Consider the following 18929-nt stretch of genomic DNA (forward strand, 5'->3'; position numbering starts at 1 on the left):
TACCCAAAAAAAAAACAAAAACAAACAAACAAACCAACCCTACTTTATGGAAACAAGTCATTTAGGGATATTACCAAGACGGCCATGAACAAGAACCAAGGTAAAACAAACACCTGTATTTCTTCTAAGTTGTAGTTTGACTCAATCTCAAGTAAAATAACAATTGCACTCCTATACTAAATTGTAGTTTTCTCCAAAATCATTCCATAGCACAGGCAATAATCACCTTGCCTAGAAGGATGGATGTTAGAGTAGGCCTTTTCTCTAGAAACAATCAGATCACCATTCCAAGCAGGAGTGCTGTTTCTAGCAAGAACAATGGTAGAGGTAACAAAAATGGTTGGGCGGCAGGGCAGAATCCCATTTCCAGTACCCCATCACTGTCCTTCTAGCAACGAACTGTTCTTTTTTCTTTTCCCCAAAAAACTTGAGAACTTAGCAAGCGCCATTTCTAAATTTCATACTAAGCAGATCAAAATGTAACCCCTGAATTAGCTTTGTTTAGCACTATGTTTGTGAACAGATTAACGAGTCATCTAAAATGCCATGAATCAATGCAGAAATAAACATCAAGAAAATATTGTTAGAAAATGTGATGATTATAACTGAAAGGAGAAATAGATTTAACATGAGTTACTAGATTTTGATGTAACGTATTCATATAAACAGTAGTTGCTTGTTTGTAGATTCCCAGATTCAACAAATTATATACCACTGAAACAAGAAATTCAATAAAATCACATCATTTCATCTGAAAACAAATATGATATTAACTCATCATCAACTAGCAACATAACGAATCACATCATGCCTTCTGGATGTATTGGACAGGAAAATTCACAAATAGATAATTCTGTTGACGGGCAAAAAAGAATACCAATCAGACAAACAATACTCATACAAGTCCAGCATTATTACAGACATCTATTTCATTTAAACAGCACAGATTTTAATCTACATCAACTTGATAGCAACATTGCACGCATTTTGTGGCATGGTGGAAATTCTGACCTGTGAAGATCACAAGCTGTGTTGTTCCAATGTGCCTTTCAGATATTTAACAGCGTTTTCATAGTTCACAAAGCCCATGAACCAAAACTCATGATTGTCTATGGAGATGATCTGAATGTACTTCTCGGCTGGGTTAACTTTGCTTGTTGATGGATTGACTGCTTTCAGCTGATGTAATGGGATAACCACCTACTTTTGCCAAGGGAAAGAATGCTCTCAGCGTCACACGCTATTGATCACAATATCACCAATATGGACAAAATGAATATGAATAATGGACACAAAATGCAAACTTCTCCAAAATATTATTTTATACTGAAGAAAGTATTGCCCTTTTCAAGGTTGACTTCTCAATACTCCAACGGTGGTTTGAATGTTAATACTCTAGCAGTCCCTCAAAAATCTTCTTGTCCCACTTGCAAGATCAGATTTGGCACTAGAGGCACAAGGGGCATCATCTAGATTTTTATAAAATGTTAATTTGTGTTACCGTGTTTAGTAAGGATTGCTTTACATTATTAATCCCACATAATATAGTTTTTCTCTCATGCTCTGCAATTTTAAAATGTGAGTGATTGATTAATATCAAAATACATATTCTAAAAATTAACCTTGGAAATAACAAATTATTTGAATTTTTAAGAAAGAGTGGTGGAAAAATAACTATGGCTAAATCTATATATGAAATAATGTAGGATGACAGTCAAGATGAATATGTCTCCAAACAATTAGTAGAAGTCATAAATATCAGCAAGCAGGGAAATGATTTCATAAATCATTATCAAAATTGCTATACCTTATAGTAGCTCCATTGAGTCTGGTCACCTACTTTGTAGGAAAGAGGATTGTCACTACAAAATCCTAGCTTTGCAGTAGAGATATATAAAATTCCCATGACTGGACCAGCAGAAGTAGATAGGTAGCATGCATATGGCTTCAAGAGTTTCTCCTCAGGAAGAGTCTCAAATGTTTGCAGAAAGACCTTCTCATAACCACCTTCTGCAAGAACTTTTGTTCCCTGGGCAATTCTTCCAAAAGCAGCATCGGTAAAACTGGGACCAGTTTTCACTGATTTAGAACCCAAAAAAAAGGGAACATTAAATCCATACACCACAAAGAAAATCAATACTTAGACATGGTAAATTATTGGAGAATGACCAGGAATAGCTATAGCATGTTATCAATTTTTGCAATAATAATCATACCAAAACATACAATGAATCAAAAGTAAACATTGAAAAACAATATAAACAGTAACAAAAAGAAAAACAAAATTAAAAAAATAGAGATAAGATGTCCACACGAGATAAGATGTCCATAGTCAATATATCAGTAAATGCGTAGGAACGATGGAGGCCACCCTTGGCGTACAGCTGGCCTTTGACACTAGGCAGTCAATCATAGACCGTAATAGTCTCCCCCACACAATCCTGCAGCACCCTCATTGTTGTGAACCCCTTACCTACTCCACCTTTGTGGAGTACCTAGCATGTCAACGCTAGGTAGACCCTTGTCTACTCCACCTCTGCAAAGCTCATGGCATGTCAATGCTTCCATATGACCATTGGAGATGCACACCCGCATGCTTGTTAACACCAGTTTAGAAGATCACTTAATGCATGCCCCTATGTTGCCACCTAGCACTACCCCAATACCATGTTGTACAAGATCCACAAATACTCCCGTGCAGCACAATGATAGCTATGTAGATAAGGGACAAAACCAACCATACTCCTTGAGTCAATATATCATCAAACCCATATAAATAATGAAGACCACCCTTGGCATACGATTTACCCACAACACTAGGGAGCCATGAACCATGACAACTACTTCCTAGCTAAGTCACTAAAATGTTGAGATCTTTCTTGAATATAATAGTGAAAGTTTTTGTCACATTTTGGTAATTCTAAGTTAGACCAAGTGTTAAATAAGTTTTGTTCTTCCTTACTATGATGTGTGCATAAATCCTCTTCTTAGGAGAATAATACGTTGTGTCCTTCAGGAATGCCACAAATATATACACATGGATCCTAAGAATTCTCCTAGATTTTAGCGATTAGATTCCTACTTCGTAGGACTAGATTACAACAACCTTAAATAAATACAAATCTAATAAAAAATAACTAAGAAAGATAAGATATAACAGTAATATAAATCAAGATAAATCACGGAGGATAAATCAGCAAATAACGAGCTCGGCAGCTCGACCCTCCATTAGCTTGGCCATTAGCTCGGCAGCTTGCTATCAGCTCGGCCTAACAGCTTCCAATCTACACTCCTCCCTCAAGTTGGGCTGAATATATTATTCAAGCCAAACTTGGTACTTAGCTCATCAAATACTCTTCTTCGTAATGGCTTAGTTAGAATATCTGCGACCTGGCTGTTTGTAGAAGTGTAGCTTAGCTGAAAAATTCTTTCTTCTAATTTCTCTTTGATGAAGTGCCTGTCAATTTCTACATGTTTTGTCCGATCATGGTGGACAAGATTTTTCGCAATACTGATAGCCAATTTAGTTGTCACATAATACTAGTATTGGTTGTGCTATAATCACCTATAACTCTTATAGCAACCTTTTTAGCCACATACCCTCACAGAACCCATGAGTCATAGCTCTAAACTCAGCTTCTACGTTACGCCTAGAAACCACTGATTGCTTCTTACTGCGCCAAGTAACTAAATTTCCCCAAACAAATGAGCAATATCCCGAGGTTGACCTTCTATTAGAAATTGAACCTGCCCAATCAACATCACTGTAGATTTTCACCCCTATGTTCGTTGTTTTCTTGAACATCAACCCTTTTCCTAGAGTTAACTTGAGATATTTTAGAATCCGATATACAACCTATAAGTGTCTTTCTCTAGGATCATTCATGAATTGGCTTACCACACTTATGGGAAAACCTATATCTGGTCTAGTATGTGACAAGTATATAAGTTTTCCCACCAATCTTTGATATCTCCCTTTATCCACTGGAGCACTTTCTTTGTCAACATCTAGTTTTGAAGTGGTTTCTATTGGTGTATTAGCTAGTTTACATCCCAACATACCTGTTTCAGTAAGAAGATCTAAGGTATATTTTCGTTGAGAAGCTGAAATTCCTTCTTTGGACCTTGTTACTTCCATGCTTAGGAAGTATCTTAGGTTTCCTAGATCTTTGATTTCAAATTCTCTCGCCAGGACTTCTTTAAGATCCTTGATTTTAGAAATATTATCTCTCGTAACAATTATATCATCAACATACACAATAAGAATGGATATTTTACCTTCCAAAGAATGCTTGATGAATAAGGTATGGTCTGCCTAACATTGGCTATATCCATACTTCTTGACTGCTTTTGTAAATTTCTCGAACTAGGCTCTAGGAGACTGTTTGAACCCATAAAGAGATCTCCTTAGTTTGCATGCCTTGTTTATTGTGAAGTTAGTTTCAAATCCCTGAGGAATTTCCATATATACTTCTTCTTCGAGATCTCCATTTAGAAAAGCATTCTTCACATCTAATTGGTAAAGTGGCCAAACTAGGTTTCTTCACATCTAATTGGTAAAGATCTCCAGGTTTACAGCTAGGGATAGCAAGACTGATAGTATTCAATTTTGCCACCGGAGCAAAAGTTTCTTGGTAATTTATACCATAAGATTGAGTGAACCATTTTACAACTAAGTGAGCCTTAAGTCTATCAATTCTTTCATCTTCTTTGTATTTGACTGTAAATACCCATTTGCAGCCCACTGGATGTTTTCCAGGGGGTAATTCTATAATCTCCCAAGTCCCATTCTTTTTCAAGGCCTTCATTTTCTCGAGAATCGCCTCCTTCCACTTAGGATGTTGAAAGGCCTCTAGAATAGTTTTAGAAACCTGCACCTTACTGATATTTGATACAAATGTTCTCAAATTAGGTGAGACCTTTGTAAGAAATGCAATTGTGAATAGGATGTTGAGTGCATGATCGTACTCCCCTTCTCAATGCTATGAGTCCAATGTAAATCTTCATCCATAGCTGAAATTTTAGAATTCTCACCAGCAGTCATGGTATTCTCCTTCTGTAACAATTCCGGATCCGAGTTCAGATCAGACTCTTGATCAGTCCTAGGACATGCTGGTTCCCCACTTTCTTTTTGTTTAGACTTTTTTCTAGAATAAACTTGAAGTTCATGAGGATAAAAAGGATTATGACCAATAGGAGGTGAATTGGAAGAAGACTGATCTACTTCTGACTCCTCAGATTAAAGGCTAGGAGGAGGAGGAGACAGATTTATAGGGTTTGCAGGTGGCTAAATTTCAAGCTGTTGATTTTCAAGCTATTGTTGGTATTCCCAAAACTGATATTCTTGAGGATTGTTTGGTGTATTCTCCCCCTGAATATCAAATTTGGGATAATAGGGTTGGTCACATCCATTGAGGTGAAGAATCTCTTAAGATTTGGAGAGTAACATTTGTAACCTCTTTGGTGGGGAGAGTAGCCAAGAAATATACATTTGATGGATTTTGGATCAAGTTTGCTCTAAAATTGAGGGTGAATGTGAACAAAAGAGCTGCAACCAAAAATCTTGAGAGGAAGTTGAGAAAAAACTCAAAGTATGGGGAAAAGAAGTAAGGAGAAGCTGACTTGGAGTGTGATGTTTGAGGATTCATGAGGGCATTCTACTTATAAGATAGGTGACCGTAAAAATAGCCTCACCCCAAAAATATTTAGGAATATGGGTGAAGAACAATAAGGATCTGGCCATTTCCAATAGATGTTTATTCTTGCGTTCTACAACCCCGTTTTGTTGGGGTATATCTACACAAGAACTTTGATGAATGATGCCTTGTTGTGACATATAAGTTCCTAGAATGGTATTGAAGTATTCTTTGGCATTATCTATTCTTAGAACTTGAATTTTAGCATTAAATTGCCTTTGCACCATGGAATTGAAGGTTTGAAAAATGTGGCTAGCTTCAGACTTTTCTTTCATGAGAAAGATCCAAGTAAGAGAAGTATGGTCATCAATAAAGGAAATAAACCACGGAGCCCCGGTAACATTTTTACTCTAGAAGGCCCCTACACTTCACTATGGATCAAAGAAAACAAATAGGACGGAATGTAAATTTAACTAGGATAATTAGTCCGAACATGCTTAGAATATTGACAAATTTCACATTGAAACATGTAAATCTGAATTCTTGAACAAAGAGGGGAAGAATTTCTGAAGGTAAGCAAAGTTTGGATATCCTAATCTATAGTGCCACATCATAATTGCACTCTTGTTTGAATGAAAAGTAAAGAAACAAACAGGTGGAACAGAGTAGCAATTGCTGGAATTTACTTCAGTTTTTGAATCAATCCTTTTAGAATGTAGAGCCCCGAACATGCCTCAGCACTGTCAATCATCTTCCCCAAAGTCCGATCCTGAAATTCACACACATCTTTTGAGAATTTTGCAACACAATCCATATCAATAGTGAGTTACTAATGGATAAGAGGTTGCAGTCTAGGTTAGGCACAAAAAGTACAGCATGTAGCTTGAAATTGGTGGACAACACAACTGATCCAATACCTGCCACCTTTGTTAATGATCCATCGGCAATCCTTACCTTCCAATCTTTGTCACATGGCTAGAAATTGGTTAACAGTGCACTATTTCCAGTTATGTGGTCAAAAGCTCCTGAGTCAACAATCCATAGAGTAGATAGCTCACTTTTAGTGGTAAAAACATGTAAGGGGTTACTTTTGTGGGCTATAGAACCTACTGCTATTATAGAGGCCTGAAGTTGTGTTTTGCCAAAAGTATTTTGTAGCCACTCCATCTATTCTTTGCTGAATAAGCTCGGATTTAATGCAGTAGTAATGTCTTCGATGGCTGTTAGGTTACCCCTACTTCGCCTTTCACATGCTAGTTTCCAATCCGGAGGCTGGCCATGGATATCCCAGCATGTATCCTTTGTGTGACCGGTCTTGTGACAATGGTCACACCAAGGATGACCCTTCTTTTGCTTGATTTGTTAGGTTGCCTCCTCAAGTAAATAGGGCAAAGTGTTCCAGGCTAGGATTTGAAGCTTTAACATTAGTTTTAGCCTACTTTCTTCTCTACGAACCTCAGCAAACGCCTCCCTGATACTTGGTAGAGGTTTTGTGCCAAGAATCCTACCTCTCACACCATTTAGATTTTTATTTAAACCAACCAGGAACTTATACAACCGCTTCTTCTCCACTATTTTCTTGTATTGTGTTGAATCTTCAGTACACTTCCATTGAATAGTGTCACACTTATCCAATTGAAGCCAAAACTTATTCAAGGAATTGAAGTATTGAGTGATTTGAGACTCACCTTGCCTTAGATCATCGAGAATACTCTCTATCTCAAATAACTCGGAGGTATTCTCAATATGGGAGTAAGCTTCCCTAGCAACCTCCCAAATTTCTTGTGTTGTGTCGTATAATAAGAAATTCTCACCTATCTCATTGTTCATTGAATTAATCATCCAAGACATCACCATGTTGTTCTCAACCTTCCAAATCTGATGATGTGATTCCTCCCCCTTCAGTTTGCTGGCAGCTCCGGTTAGATAATCATCTTTTCCTTTTTCACATATAAACATCATCACCGATTGTGACCATTGAATGTAGTTTTGGCCATTTAGTTTGTGATCGGTGATAGTAAATGAACTATTGTTATCCGTGTTTATAGAATAGGTGGTTTGGAAAGGAATAATCTCAGATGACTGGCTACTTTTGCCGGCCATGATGTAAGTCGATCAAGTTCGACAGCTATAAAAGGGATGGATTAGTGAGGCAGCAGATATAGGCTAGGATTAACAAAGAAAAGGGAGAAAAGAATTCTGCTCTAATACTATGCAAAAATCCTCTTTTTGGGAGAATAATACGATGTGTTTAATCAAACAAATCTAATAAAAAATAACTAAGAAAGATAAGATGTAACAGCAATATAAATAAAGATAAATCATGAAGGATAAATCAGCAGATAACGAGCTTAGCAGCTCGGCCCTCCATCAGCTCGGCAGCGCAGCCTTCCATCAGCTCGACAGCTTGGCCTAATAGCTTCCGATCTACAATGTGGAATGCTTAGGATTTAGGGTTTAGGCTCTAAGGCTAAGAGGATTTGGAAACATTTGATTTTCATGGAACATAGGGAAAATATGTTGCCTTGGAGGCATACTTGGGGACAATTCCTCTCCAATAAGTTGTTAAAACATCTTGTTTAAGTGCACATCAACTCTTGGGACATGAAGTGCTCAATGAGTATTGCTCCTTACCAATATTTTATGATTGAAAATTCAGTAGTGAGTTGAATGAAGGATGCTTGCTAGGAATTACAATGGGCATCAAAAGCATGTAATGAATTTTCAAAGCCAAGAAGCAAGAGTGGTAATATTTATACATATAATATGTATAGAGAGACAAAGGGAGAGACCTAAGTTTGATAAAAGTCAAAGTAAGATGTCATTGTGTTATTCTATTTTGCTCTTCAAACAATAACTAATGACCCATATTTATAATCTCTTTCAATGCTTCATGACTCATATTCATAACAAAAAAGGTTAACCCAAAAAGTTGCAATGTAAAGGAAAGGGAATCTCATCATGCTCTAACACTTAGTAGTGGGGGGTGATGCTATCATTAATCATAGAGGTAGTAGTGGTAGTGACAACATCACTTAAGTTATGCAAATGTGGGCATGGTGCTAGATAACCTACATTTTGGTTAAACTCATTTGTAATCAACATCCCTAAAAAAGGAGGTACAAGTACTTAACAAAACCCATAGCTTTAACTTTCAATCCATGAACCCTCGAAAAGTCCCATATAGAGGGAGATTGAGACCCTATCTCAACATAGGTTATAAGAGGTATCATTCAATAAGAGGTTTATTTGGAGGCAATGCAAGGGAAGATACTTGTAGAGCATTTTGTCAAAGAGTTCCATTGGTCAAGCCATGGATCTATAACAAGCATCTATTGAGATCTTCTAAATTGATAACCACCATCTCCTCTAAAAGCTCAAGCTAACAAACAAAGAGAAGGATGTTTGATAAAATATAATAAATACTTCAATATGTTAAATATACATCATGTGGTTAAAAGGGAGAATAGGCTCTTCAAGTCGTATTTAGATGATAATTCCTTCGCGAGGATTGTTGTAGGAGGAATTGACCTTGTAAATCGTTGACAACCAATACTTGAACAATTGCTTGCATATTTTTTATACTAAGTGCTTTTATCATGGCTTAGTTAAACCATTTAATTCTAGGATCATCTAGTAAGATAAATAATTTTATTTAAAATATATAAGTAGAATTCTCTAATATATAGACTTTACCTCCATTGTCTCCTAATGTTATATATAAAATCAACACATCCAATTGTACTTCACCTAGAGTGATTAAGGCAGTAGAGCAATCAATGTCTATAGATATTAGTGACAAATACCGTACATTACAACTATTTGAACTCGACATTTATAGATGGAAAGGCAAATATAAATTCATACATATAGGTATGATACAGACAGCTTTAAAACCCTTAACCAGGGAAGGCTTAAAAACAAGTAATAACTATAGAAAACAATGTAGATATCTTCATTTGAAGCTATGTTCCCAAGATTAGTAGAAATTAGCTTATCTAATGGACTAGTTCATTGTAATTATTTTCCTAATTACTCGATATCCCCAATAGATGAGAACATTATGGAAGTTCTCGCCCTTAAAATAAAAGTGAACAGTTACCATACGAAAATGTGATCTGAACCCTTCAAAGTTATTTGCAAAGTTTATTATAAACTTCTTATAGTTGTGCGTCTCATTATAAAGTAACTAGAAAGAAATGGAGAACAACCTTATATGATACTACTTTAATTAAGATGTGTGTTATTATTCCTAGAACCTGACATCAAAATCTAGGAAAATGGATGAAGTGGGACAACAAAGTAGAATGTACGAAGAAGAAGAAGAAGAGAAAGAAAATTTGGAAGGATAGAAGATACATTTAAGAAAAGAATTCATCAAAGGAAGAAATGTTTATTGCCTTCCAAATCAATCACCTACCATTCTTACATCATTAACACCTATTTATAAACTAAACTTTAACTACGAAGATAAATTAAATTTCCAAAAAAACTCTTGCCAAAAACAAAAGCTAAAATATAAATTCATAATTTAAATAAAACCAAATTCCTAAATCTGAATTTCATGATTTAAATTAAACTTAAATCCTTAAATCAAAAATTAAAATTCAATAGTCTAAATTTCTCAAAAATGGAATTTTAGGAGCTTAACCACCTCAACCTATGGAAATTAATGAGGTGACAATATTTCAGTTTGCTAAATGTACAACAAAAATAAAAATCATTGAATTTACTAGAAGCACCTTTATGAGAGAAACAACCTTTTAGATCTTCAACATCAACCATACCTAACTTAAGTTTACACCCTAACATAGATCAATCAAACTTGTAGAATATTATAAATATTGGGGAATTATAGAAGGACAATATATTCAATCTCTTCTAGGGAGTTCAAAATATACTTTCTTTGTGAAATGAAGATGTCCTTATTAGATTGAACAACTTCAATTCCAATGAAGTATTGTAGTTTTCCCATATCCTTGATCTCAAACTCCTTAAGCTAGATAATCTTTCAATTTTGACAGTTTTTCAAGATCATTCCCCACCAATATGACATCATCCACATACACAATAAAGATTATAATCCTATCCTCCTATTGTTTAGTAAACAAAGTATGATTGGCATTGCTTTGATGTTATCCACTCCTTTCCTTCTATTTTGTGACTATAGTAACTTGGAAGGACCACCACATACACTTCCTCAACTAAATCTCCATGCAAGAATGCATTTTTAGATCTAGCTATTGTAGATCTGACCCAAGATTAGTAGAAGCACAAGAGAGAAGAACCAGAATAGAATTCATCTTTGCTACAAGAGCAAACATTTCTTAGTAGTCCAATCCATAAGTTTGGGTACTTCCTCTTGAAACAAGACTCACTTTAAGTCTCTCCATTGTTCGAGCAAGTTTGTGTTTAACAATAAAAGATCTATTTAAATCCTACTACTCTTGTCTAACTTGAAGGTTTGCAAGTTGGAACTATCATTCTTGGCTAAGGCCTTCATCTCTTCAACCATGGCTTCCTTCTACCTTGCATTACAAGGTGCTTCCTGCCAATTCTTAGGAACGGAAAACAAAGACAAGTATAAAACGAAAACTCTACAAGAGGGAGATAAGGAATTATATGAAACATGGTTAAAAATTAGATGTTGAGTGCATGATTGAACTTATTTTCTCAAAGCAATAGATCCAAATCACAAACATTAGCTGTAGAAAATGGGACAAAAATCTTACTACAAGATGGAGAAGAAGACAACGATTGAGAAGGACCTGGGATAAAGGTTGACTAGATAAAGTATGCTCCATACCTGTCCTCAAGCATAACTTCAGTATTTTATCTGTCTTATGTCCAACAGTGAATGTGAATGGGAGAGGCACCTAAGTACATTTCCTATGTTTTCTGCATTTCTGAAAATGAATTTATGTGTGTTTCTAAAGTTCTCTACGTTCTTTCTTCACTCTATTTTGTGTAAGTTCTTGCCTTCCAATTTTCAGAAGAGACTAAAAATATCTCGCTACTGTACCCATGCAAAATAAAAACTTTTGTCCTCAAACCAGCATTATTAAAATTATATCTTGACCAATTGTCATGAACCTAGGGTTCATGACAGGTTTAAAAGGTAATTGAAAAGAATTGGGGAAGTAGATAGGAAGAAATGGGAGAAAATTAGGGAAGAGCAGAACAAAGAGGGAAATTGAGAGAAATTAGAAGGAAATTGGAGGGAGATTGAGAGAATTCAAGAGAGGGAAATGAGAGAATTCATTCAACAATTTAAACATGATAACCCTCCTACTGTGATGGCTTATTTATATTATAGCCTTGCCACCATTGCACCCATGTGTAATACAACCACCCATGTGGAATACAACCGTAATACTAACAACTATTGTAATTCTATTACAATATTGCCCTTCTACTACTATTAGGGACATGACAATTACCCCCACCTTGAAACATTTCTTGTCCCCAAGAAATGCCACCTTTCCATAGCTTCCAATATTTTTTTTTTTTTCCTTCTCTTCCACAGTTTGGATGGCGCAATCTTGAAAACCTTTTGTAAGCCCAACACCCTATCCATAGCTCTTTTGGACACATTGGCTGAAACAAAACCCGAAGCAACCACTCGCTGGTTGTCGTAATGAGTAGCTGAAATGTGCTGACTGTTGTTCATACCAATTTTTTCCATCATTGCTCCTTTGATGTTGGTTGTTTGGAGTCCAGAGAAATGGCTAACTATGCCTATGACTTCCTTTAACAATTCATCACCATCTAATATAAGTAGGGACGGCAGACACACCTCCATAGCTGCAATTAATGTATTCCAGATAAGCCTACTACCATTCTTATTTGTAAAAATATCTGCAATCATCTTTAAATGCAGCAATGTAGGAAGGTCAGATCTAGGAGTTGCTGCAGCACAAATTCCAGTCCTCAATCCTCCCTTCAATGGAGCTGATAGAAATCCTAAGCAGCTGGTTGTAGCAAGAATGAACAGAGCAGCAGGAGCTTTGTTCACCGCAACACTCTTGGCTTCCTTATCCCTTTCCATTAACTGAAATCTTGTTAGAGATTTATTTGTTGAAGCCATGCTCTCTCTTGCTTTTCCAAAACAGTATTTTGCTTTATCGGTACAAAACACAGTAACCCTCCTTGAGAATTGGCATTGTCCAACTTATGCAAAACCTCATTTCCGACCATATAGCTTGAATCAATTCTTTTCGGTAGCTGTCCTTCAGTTACAAGTTGTCCCCATACTTCCTTATTAAATCCACACACCTTCACGACATTAGAAGAAATCTCAGTTGAGGACATACCTCCAAATATACCATTTCCAGCAATAGTAAAGGACTCAAATTTCCTTGCCCTTCCTGTCCTAACATACTGATTGCATAGGAAGGGGTGAGAAAGTTCAACCAGTTCCTCAATGGCTGAACCTAGGCCTCCATCACAACCTTCATCCCAAACATGATTTATAATCGGGTTATCCAATGAGACAATAACCCTGGCTAGAATATCAATTGCAAGGAAGCCATCTTTGTAACAGTTCCCTTTCCCAATCTGATTTATAGCCTGTTTTTCAACCGAGTCATCAGCCTCCTGCCCTTGAAAAATGTGGTTCACACCAATCTCCTTATCCACCTTCCTTTCCTCTCAGACATCCTGAGTTATCAATGATAGGTTCCCTTCAGTTACAATGCTAGCTTCCTTAATATAGACTGCAGTTTCAACTGGAATCTCCCGATTCCATGCAAATAATTCAACAACTCTTTTTTCTTTGTGTTTGTCAGAACATCCCTCTACATGAACTTCTTTTTCAAAAAGTTCAGTTGGTTCCTTTGGATCGGCTGTCCTAGCAACCTGATTGTTACAGCTTTCCTCCTTGTCAATTCCGCCTAAACTAGAATACTTCTTCTGCCCACAGTCAGAGGTACGCCATGAATCATTTTCCCATCGTTTTGAACCCTCCTTACGCTGCTGTTGCATTTTAGGGAACTCTTGAGGCAGTGATGCTTCCTTTGCCACGTCCTCCTTATCATCTTTTTTTTACCTTAGACATTTTAACATCCCATTTCGGAACAACATTTTTGCCCCCCTGCATTGGACACTGAGATTTGTCCATGTAGTTTGTCCATGGAGTTTTGATTCCAGGGATGAGTGAGGTAAAGATTCCCCAATGAATTAGGTTATGCTCCAATTCTTCAAGGATAGTAAGGAGTAGTTGTAGGATCTGGCAGCGTCTCTATAATAATTGGATCAGAATATTCTCTAAAAAGCAAACAAGCAGGTAATCTAACCTAATTTCGTCTGGCGAACATTATCATACACTGATCCATCATCTAATTTATGAAGTCATCAATAGTTTCACGTCTGTGATTGATGTCCTCTCGCAGCAAATCGGCAACACCGTCTATCTTCCTGTCCACTACTAATCCTATAAATCCAACATGGATCTGCCTCTCCGTCATCGTTGTTGTCACTAGAGTTCGGGCTCCCATCAATCTCTATAAGTTTCGTTTGTTTCATTCACTCCTAAATAGATCGCCCCAGCTACAGCTTCTTCAAAATTCTCCTGCGGATAGCTTCAAGGATAGCCACCACGTTTGGTAATTCCGATCAATTGGAACTCCTCTATTGTTGCTCCGCCTTCAACAATCGTTTTTCCTCCACAATTCGAACCAAGAGTCCTTTGTAATCAGATCAGAAGCAACCTCTATCCACCATTAAATTACCTCCATGCATCAGAATCAAATTCCAAAATCAATGGCCGTGAATTAATCCTCAACCGAGAGTCCCACCCAAACTAACTAGAATCGCCGAGGTATGCTTCACCTTCACACGTCTTCAAATCTAGGCTTAGATTAGCAACGTTTCTAGCCACGAAACTACTGCTACGCCACTCTGATTTGCCTCCAAATTCAACTCGGTATTACTGCGGACCTCTCCTAGCCTACATCATCTTCAATTCCGAGCCGAAGTGGCTTTGCTTGATTTTGGCTTTCAAATCCGAGTTTGCTCTACTCGGTTACGCCTTCCAAATCCAAGTTCAATTCCGAATTCATTCGTTGCTTCTTCCCCGAGGAGCGTTGCCTCCAATATTCAAATCGTAGTGGATTACAGAACCTGCTCCGCCTACTGTTTCCAACTTGCAACAACCATGACCCTCCCAATCACCATCCACTGGTTGCAACCATCGACTTGGTTATAGACTTCACCTAAATTTCTTCACATAATCGCCAAGGAAAACACTGGGTTCTAGCAGAAAAACTATCGGCTCACCTCCGATCACCAACTACGAACGCTCCTATGTTCGCGTCGCCTCTGTTTAAATCATTGTTCACTCAACTGTCTGGCCTAGCCTTGCGCCTCTATCTTAAGCCTGGATTGTCGGAAATTGCAACTTCAAATCTCAATCTAACTACCAAGGTTTGGCGGAATCACCGGAGTTGAACTCGCCCTCTAATCCCGAGAATCAACTTCTGTCGGATAGAAAATGTCAATCCGTCAGAAATTAATCAATAGAGAAAGCCGCCGAGAAACAGTAGCTCTGATACCAATTGTCATGAACCTAGGGTTCATAACAGGTTTAAAAGGTAATTGGAAGGAATTGGGGAAGTAGATAGGAAGAAATGGGAGAAAATTAGGGAAGAGCATAACAGAAAGGGAAATTGAGAGAAATTAGAAGGAAATTGGAGAGAGATTGAGAGAATTTAAGAGAGAGAAATGAGAGAATTCATTTAACAATTCAAACATGATAACCCTCCTACTGTGATGGCTTATTTATAGCCTTGCCGACATTGCACCCATGTGTAATACAATCGTAATAATAACAACTATTGTATTTCTGTTACAATATTGCCCTTCTACTACTATTAGGGATATGACACCAATGTTGTCTTCAATAGGTCTTTTTAGGTTTACATCTAGAAGCAATGTTTCTGAACACAAGTTCAGTAAATATTATCTATTCAGAAATCAATCGGGAGGTGGCTGAATTCAGGAAAGGTGGCTGAATTCAGGAAATAAGATCCCTAACCATAAAGGTTTGGTATAAAAAGAAGAAGAAAAAAAAGAAAACTCTGGTGCAGATTAAGATGAAAAATACTAAGCGGCGTTAATATATAAAGAGTAAAAAGGACTTACAGTGCTGCCACATGCCCCCGGCAAGATCCTCAGCCTTCTTCGTTGCCTCCGCCGCCTTCTTCCCCAATTTACCAAGCGCGTCCTTCACTGAATCCATCTTAGCTAAATCACCAGAACACACAACTCCATTAATTTCGGAATTTCCAATCATTTGATTTTCAATCACAACCAAACAAGTAAACAAACAAACAGAAACCGTACTCAACCGAAACTCACCCTTCACGGAAGATGCCGGCGCGGGAGAGGCAGCCACGTAAGGATTCGACTCCGGCGGCATGGTGGTGGCTGGGCTTCCGGCGATAGGAGCCCTCGGATTGAGGTGATCGGAGGCCGGCGGAGGCGGCGGAGCAACGTCATCTGGTTCGAGCTTCGGGTAGGGAGCGTAGTCGGCGGAGTGGTGGGACGCCGGATGGGTTTGATCGGGTTGGATTGGATTCTGATTCATGTTGCTGCTCCTGGATCGAAGTATCAAATGGAAACAAATCGAAGAACCCTAGGGTTTGAACGTCGGCTATGCGATCGAGAAAGATCCTCACTTCTTATGAAATTTATTAGGGGTTTGAAAGGTGTAGTCAGATCTCAGAAGACCCGTTGACAAGTGGTTGGAATTTAAACGGCTGTGCCGATTTCAAATTGTCATTTTCGACCGTTAAGAGAGAAATTTGGAAACAAAAATAAGAGGTTACTACTATGTTTTCTAGTTTCTTTACTTTTAATGTTTTTGAATTTTTTTATTTTTAGTCTTTAAAAAATTTTAAAGTTTATGAAATTAATTTATAATTTAAAAAATTAAAATATCTATCAGAGAACATTAAATTTTTCCCAACTACTTCTATAATAATAATGCTTAAAATTTTAAATAAGTACATGATAATTATTTTAAGACGCCAAATTAGTATAAATTTTGCATGAAATTAAAAACTATAATAATAATAATAGGATTATTATACCAAGATTCCAAATGGGCCTCTGGAAGATAGTATTTTTCTGGCCCAAAAAGAATTTAAGAGCGGATGGGCCTTGCATGGTCACATTTGAACATCAGATCCTGAAGAAGATTACAGAACCCACCCATCCCTCATTGGAGCAAAAAGGAATCTAAAGAATTTAAAATGATTGTGTTTGGAACAAAATGAACATGGAAGCCCAATATAAATATATATATATATATAGTCGTAAAAACAGAATGTGCAAGCTGGAGTCGATGATTGCAAACCACTTCGCCATAAACACACTCTACTCCTCACCTTTTTGATAATGGGCTTAGAGTCCCCATGTAATAACCTCACGGGCAATTAACCTCTCTATACCTCAAAGTTTCATTGCTATAGGAGACAAAGCAATTCCTCTCTAAGAGGTTAGCCCGTAGACTTGATGATAAATAGAATCTCTCCAAATAAAATTTTAAGATGCCATCAGAGTAAATATTCTCTCGAGAGAATAATAATAAGTCATCTGTAAACATGAATATCACTATACGTATCTTCTCACACTTTCAACGGAATTAGAGATTAATGGGCATAATAATATTTCTAATGACTTTTATTTTTTATTCATTTAGGGATCAAAAATCAGCAACTGCAAAATAGAAGTCTTAACTATGCAGCAGATTTGTTGTTGAATATCACATCAGCCGAAAGATAAGGGGCCATTCCAATTTTCATCATTCATAAGTTGATATCTTTGGAAGTACGAAGAGAGATTAAAAAGCATGAGAGCAAATAAAAATCGTAATTTAATAATGATAAAAAAAATCATATATATTTATATTTTAGAAATCAATCATTCTGCATATAATTGTGCACTGTGAATGCCTCATGGGACAAATAAGCATTTCTGATTTCCAATTTTTAAATTAACAAATAGATACGGAAACACAAAATTCAGGTCAATCTACTAAAAAGTTCAAAACCCACTCAATCAAAATTGCTTAAAATTACAATTTTGGGCTTGTTCGATATGTTCAATCACCCTACGTTACGAGTAATATATTTGCAAATGGATAAATTTTACCAATTATCTTTGAAATTTAATTAAAAGGTTTCTATTATCTTTCATATTTTAAAAAATGAGACCGATCTCTCTCATTGTTATCATTCTCCTCCCCTATTTGTCCATTCATTTACTTTTTCTCTTTCTCGCTCCTCTTCCATTTTCTTTTTTGTTAGAGACAACCAAAGCCTAATCAACACCTATCAATGGTTAAAATCCCATTGAATCACAATGGGTTGCAACCATCAATTCGATAAACGACACTCACCAACTAGAAAGAAGAGAGTCTTTCTTCTACTCTAGGTTTTCAATGAAACCCCAATGGAAACCCATTATTTTTAGCTATAGATAGGGTTTTGGGTGAATCCATTATGAATCTAGATTTCTAGGTTATTAGAAAAAATTTGGGTTCAAACCCAAACAAGAACTTGTAATTTTGGTTTATTTTTCAAGTTTTTTGGTTTTTAAAATAATATGAGAGAAAGAGGTATTTTGAAAAATTTAAGAAAAGTGTGTTTGTTAATGACTTAAAAAAGAAAAAAAAATACTTCTTTTTTCATTGTACCACGAATTATTTTAAAAATTATAGGGTTTTTTTTTAATTCATGAAAACTATCTATAAAAAAATAAATTTGACATTATCAACCCTTGCAATCCAAAATAAAAAAAAAAATAAGAGTTTGAAACATTAAGTTTGCGTTCTCTTTACTTTTCAATTTTCAATTTTAAGTTTTGAATTCATTTTTAATTTTCTGTTTTGATAGTCTGTTTTTAAAAAATTAAAAACGCGTTCTCTTTGTCATTTTAAAAAACTATTTTTGAAAACAGAAAATTAGAATACGTATTCTTTTTGAAATTTTGAAAATAATTTTTTAAAAATATTTTATTCAATAAATTTAATTATTCAGTAAATTATAAGTATTTAATGTTAATATATTATTAAAAATATATATATATTTTTAAGTTAATGAATTTTGTAATATTTTTTTCCATTACAATAATAAAATATAAATAAATAAATAAATTTGTTTTGAGTTTAGAGTTTGTTTTGGATGAAAACACTCAAAACAACTTTTTGTTGTTTTGAATTTTTTTTACAATTTTTTTTTTGTTTTCAAAAATGTGTTTTTAAAAACAGCGAAAAGAATGCATTTTCATTAT

The 18929-nt window shown here is 36.1% G+C and overlaps 1 protein-coding gene across 1 annotated transcript; it reads right to left on the reverse strand.

Moving 5' to 3' along the window:
• Positions 1-745: 745 nt before the first annotated feature.
• On the reverse strand, positions 746-16363 carry LOC127798779 (GEM-like protein 1). Its single transcript, XM_052332381.1, has 4 exons — positions 15993-16363; positions 15777-15878; positions 1808-2079; positions 746-1200 (listed from the first exon to the last, which is right to left on the reverse strand). Exons 1-4 carry the CDS (start codon positions 16219-16221, stop codon positions 1021-1023), a joined length of 783 nt encoding a protein of 260 aa, XP_052188341.1. The 5' UTR covers positions 16222-16363; the 3' UTR covers positions 746-1020.
• Positions 16364-18929: the final 2566 nt, after the last annotated feature.

The sequence above is a fragment of the Diospyros lotus genome, chromosome 4, assembly GCF_014633365.1.
Source record: "Diospyros lotus cultivar Yz01 chromosome 4, ASM1463336v1, whole genome shotgun sequence".
NCBI lineage: Eukaryota > Viridiplantae > Streptophyta > Magnoliopsida > Ericales > Ebenaceae > Diospyros > Diospyros lotus.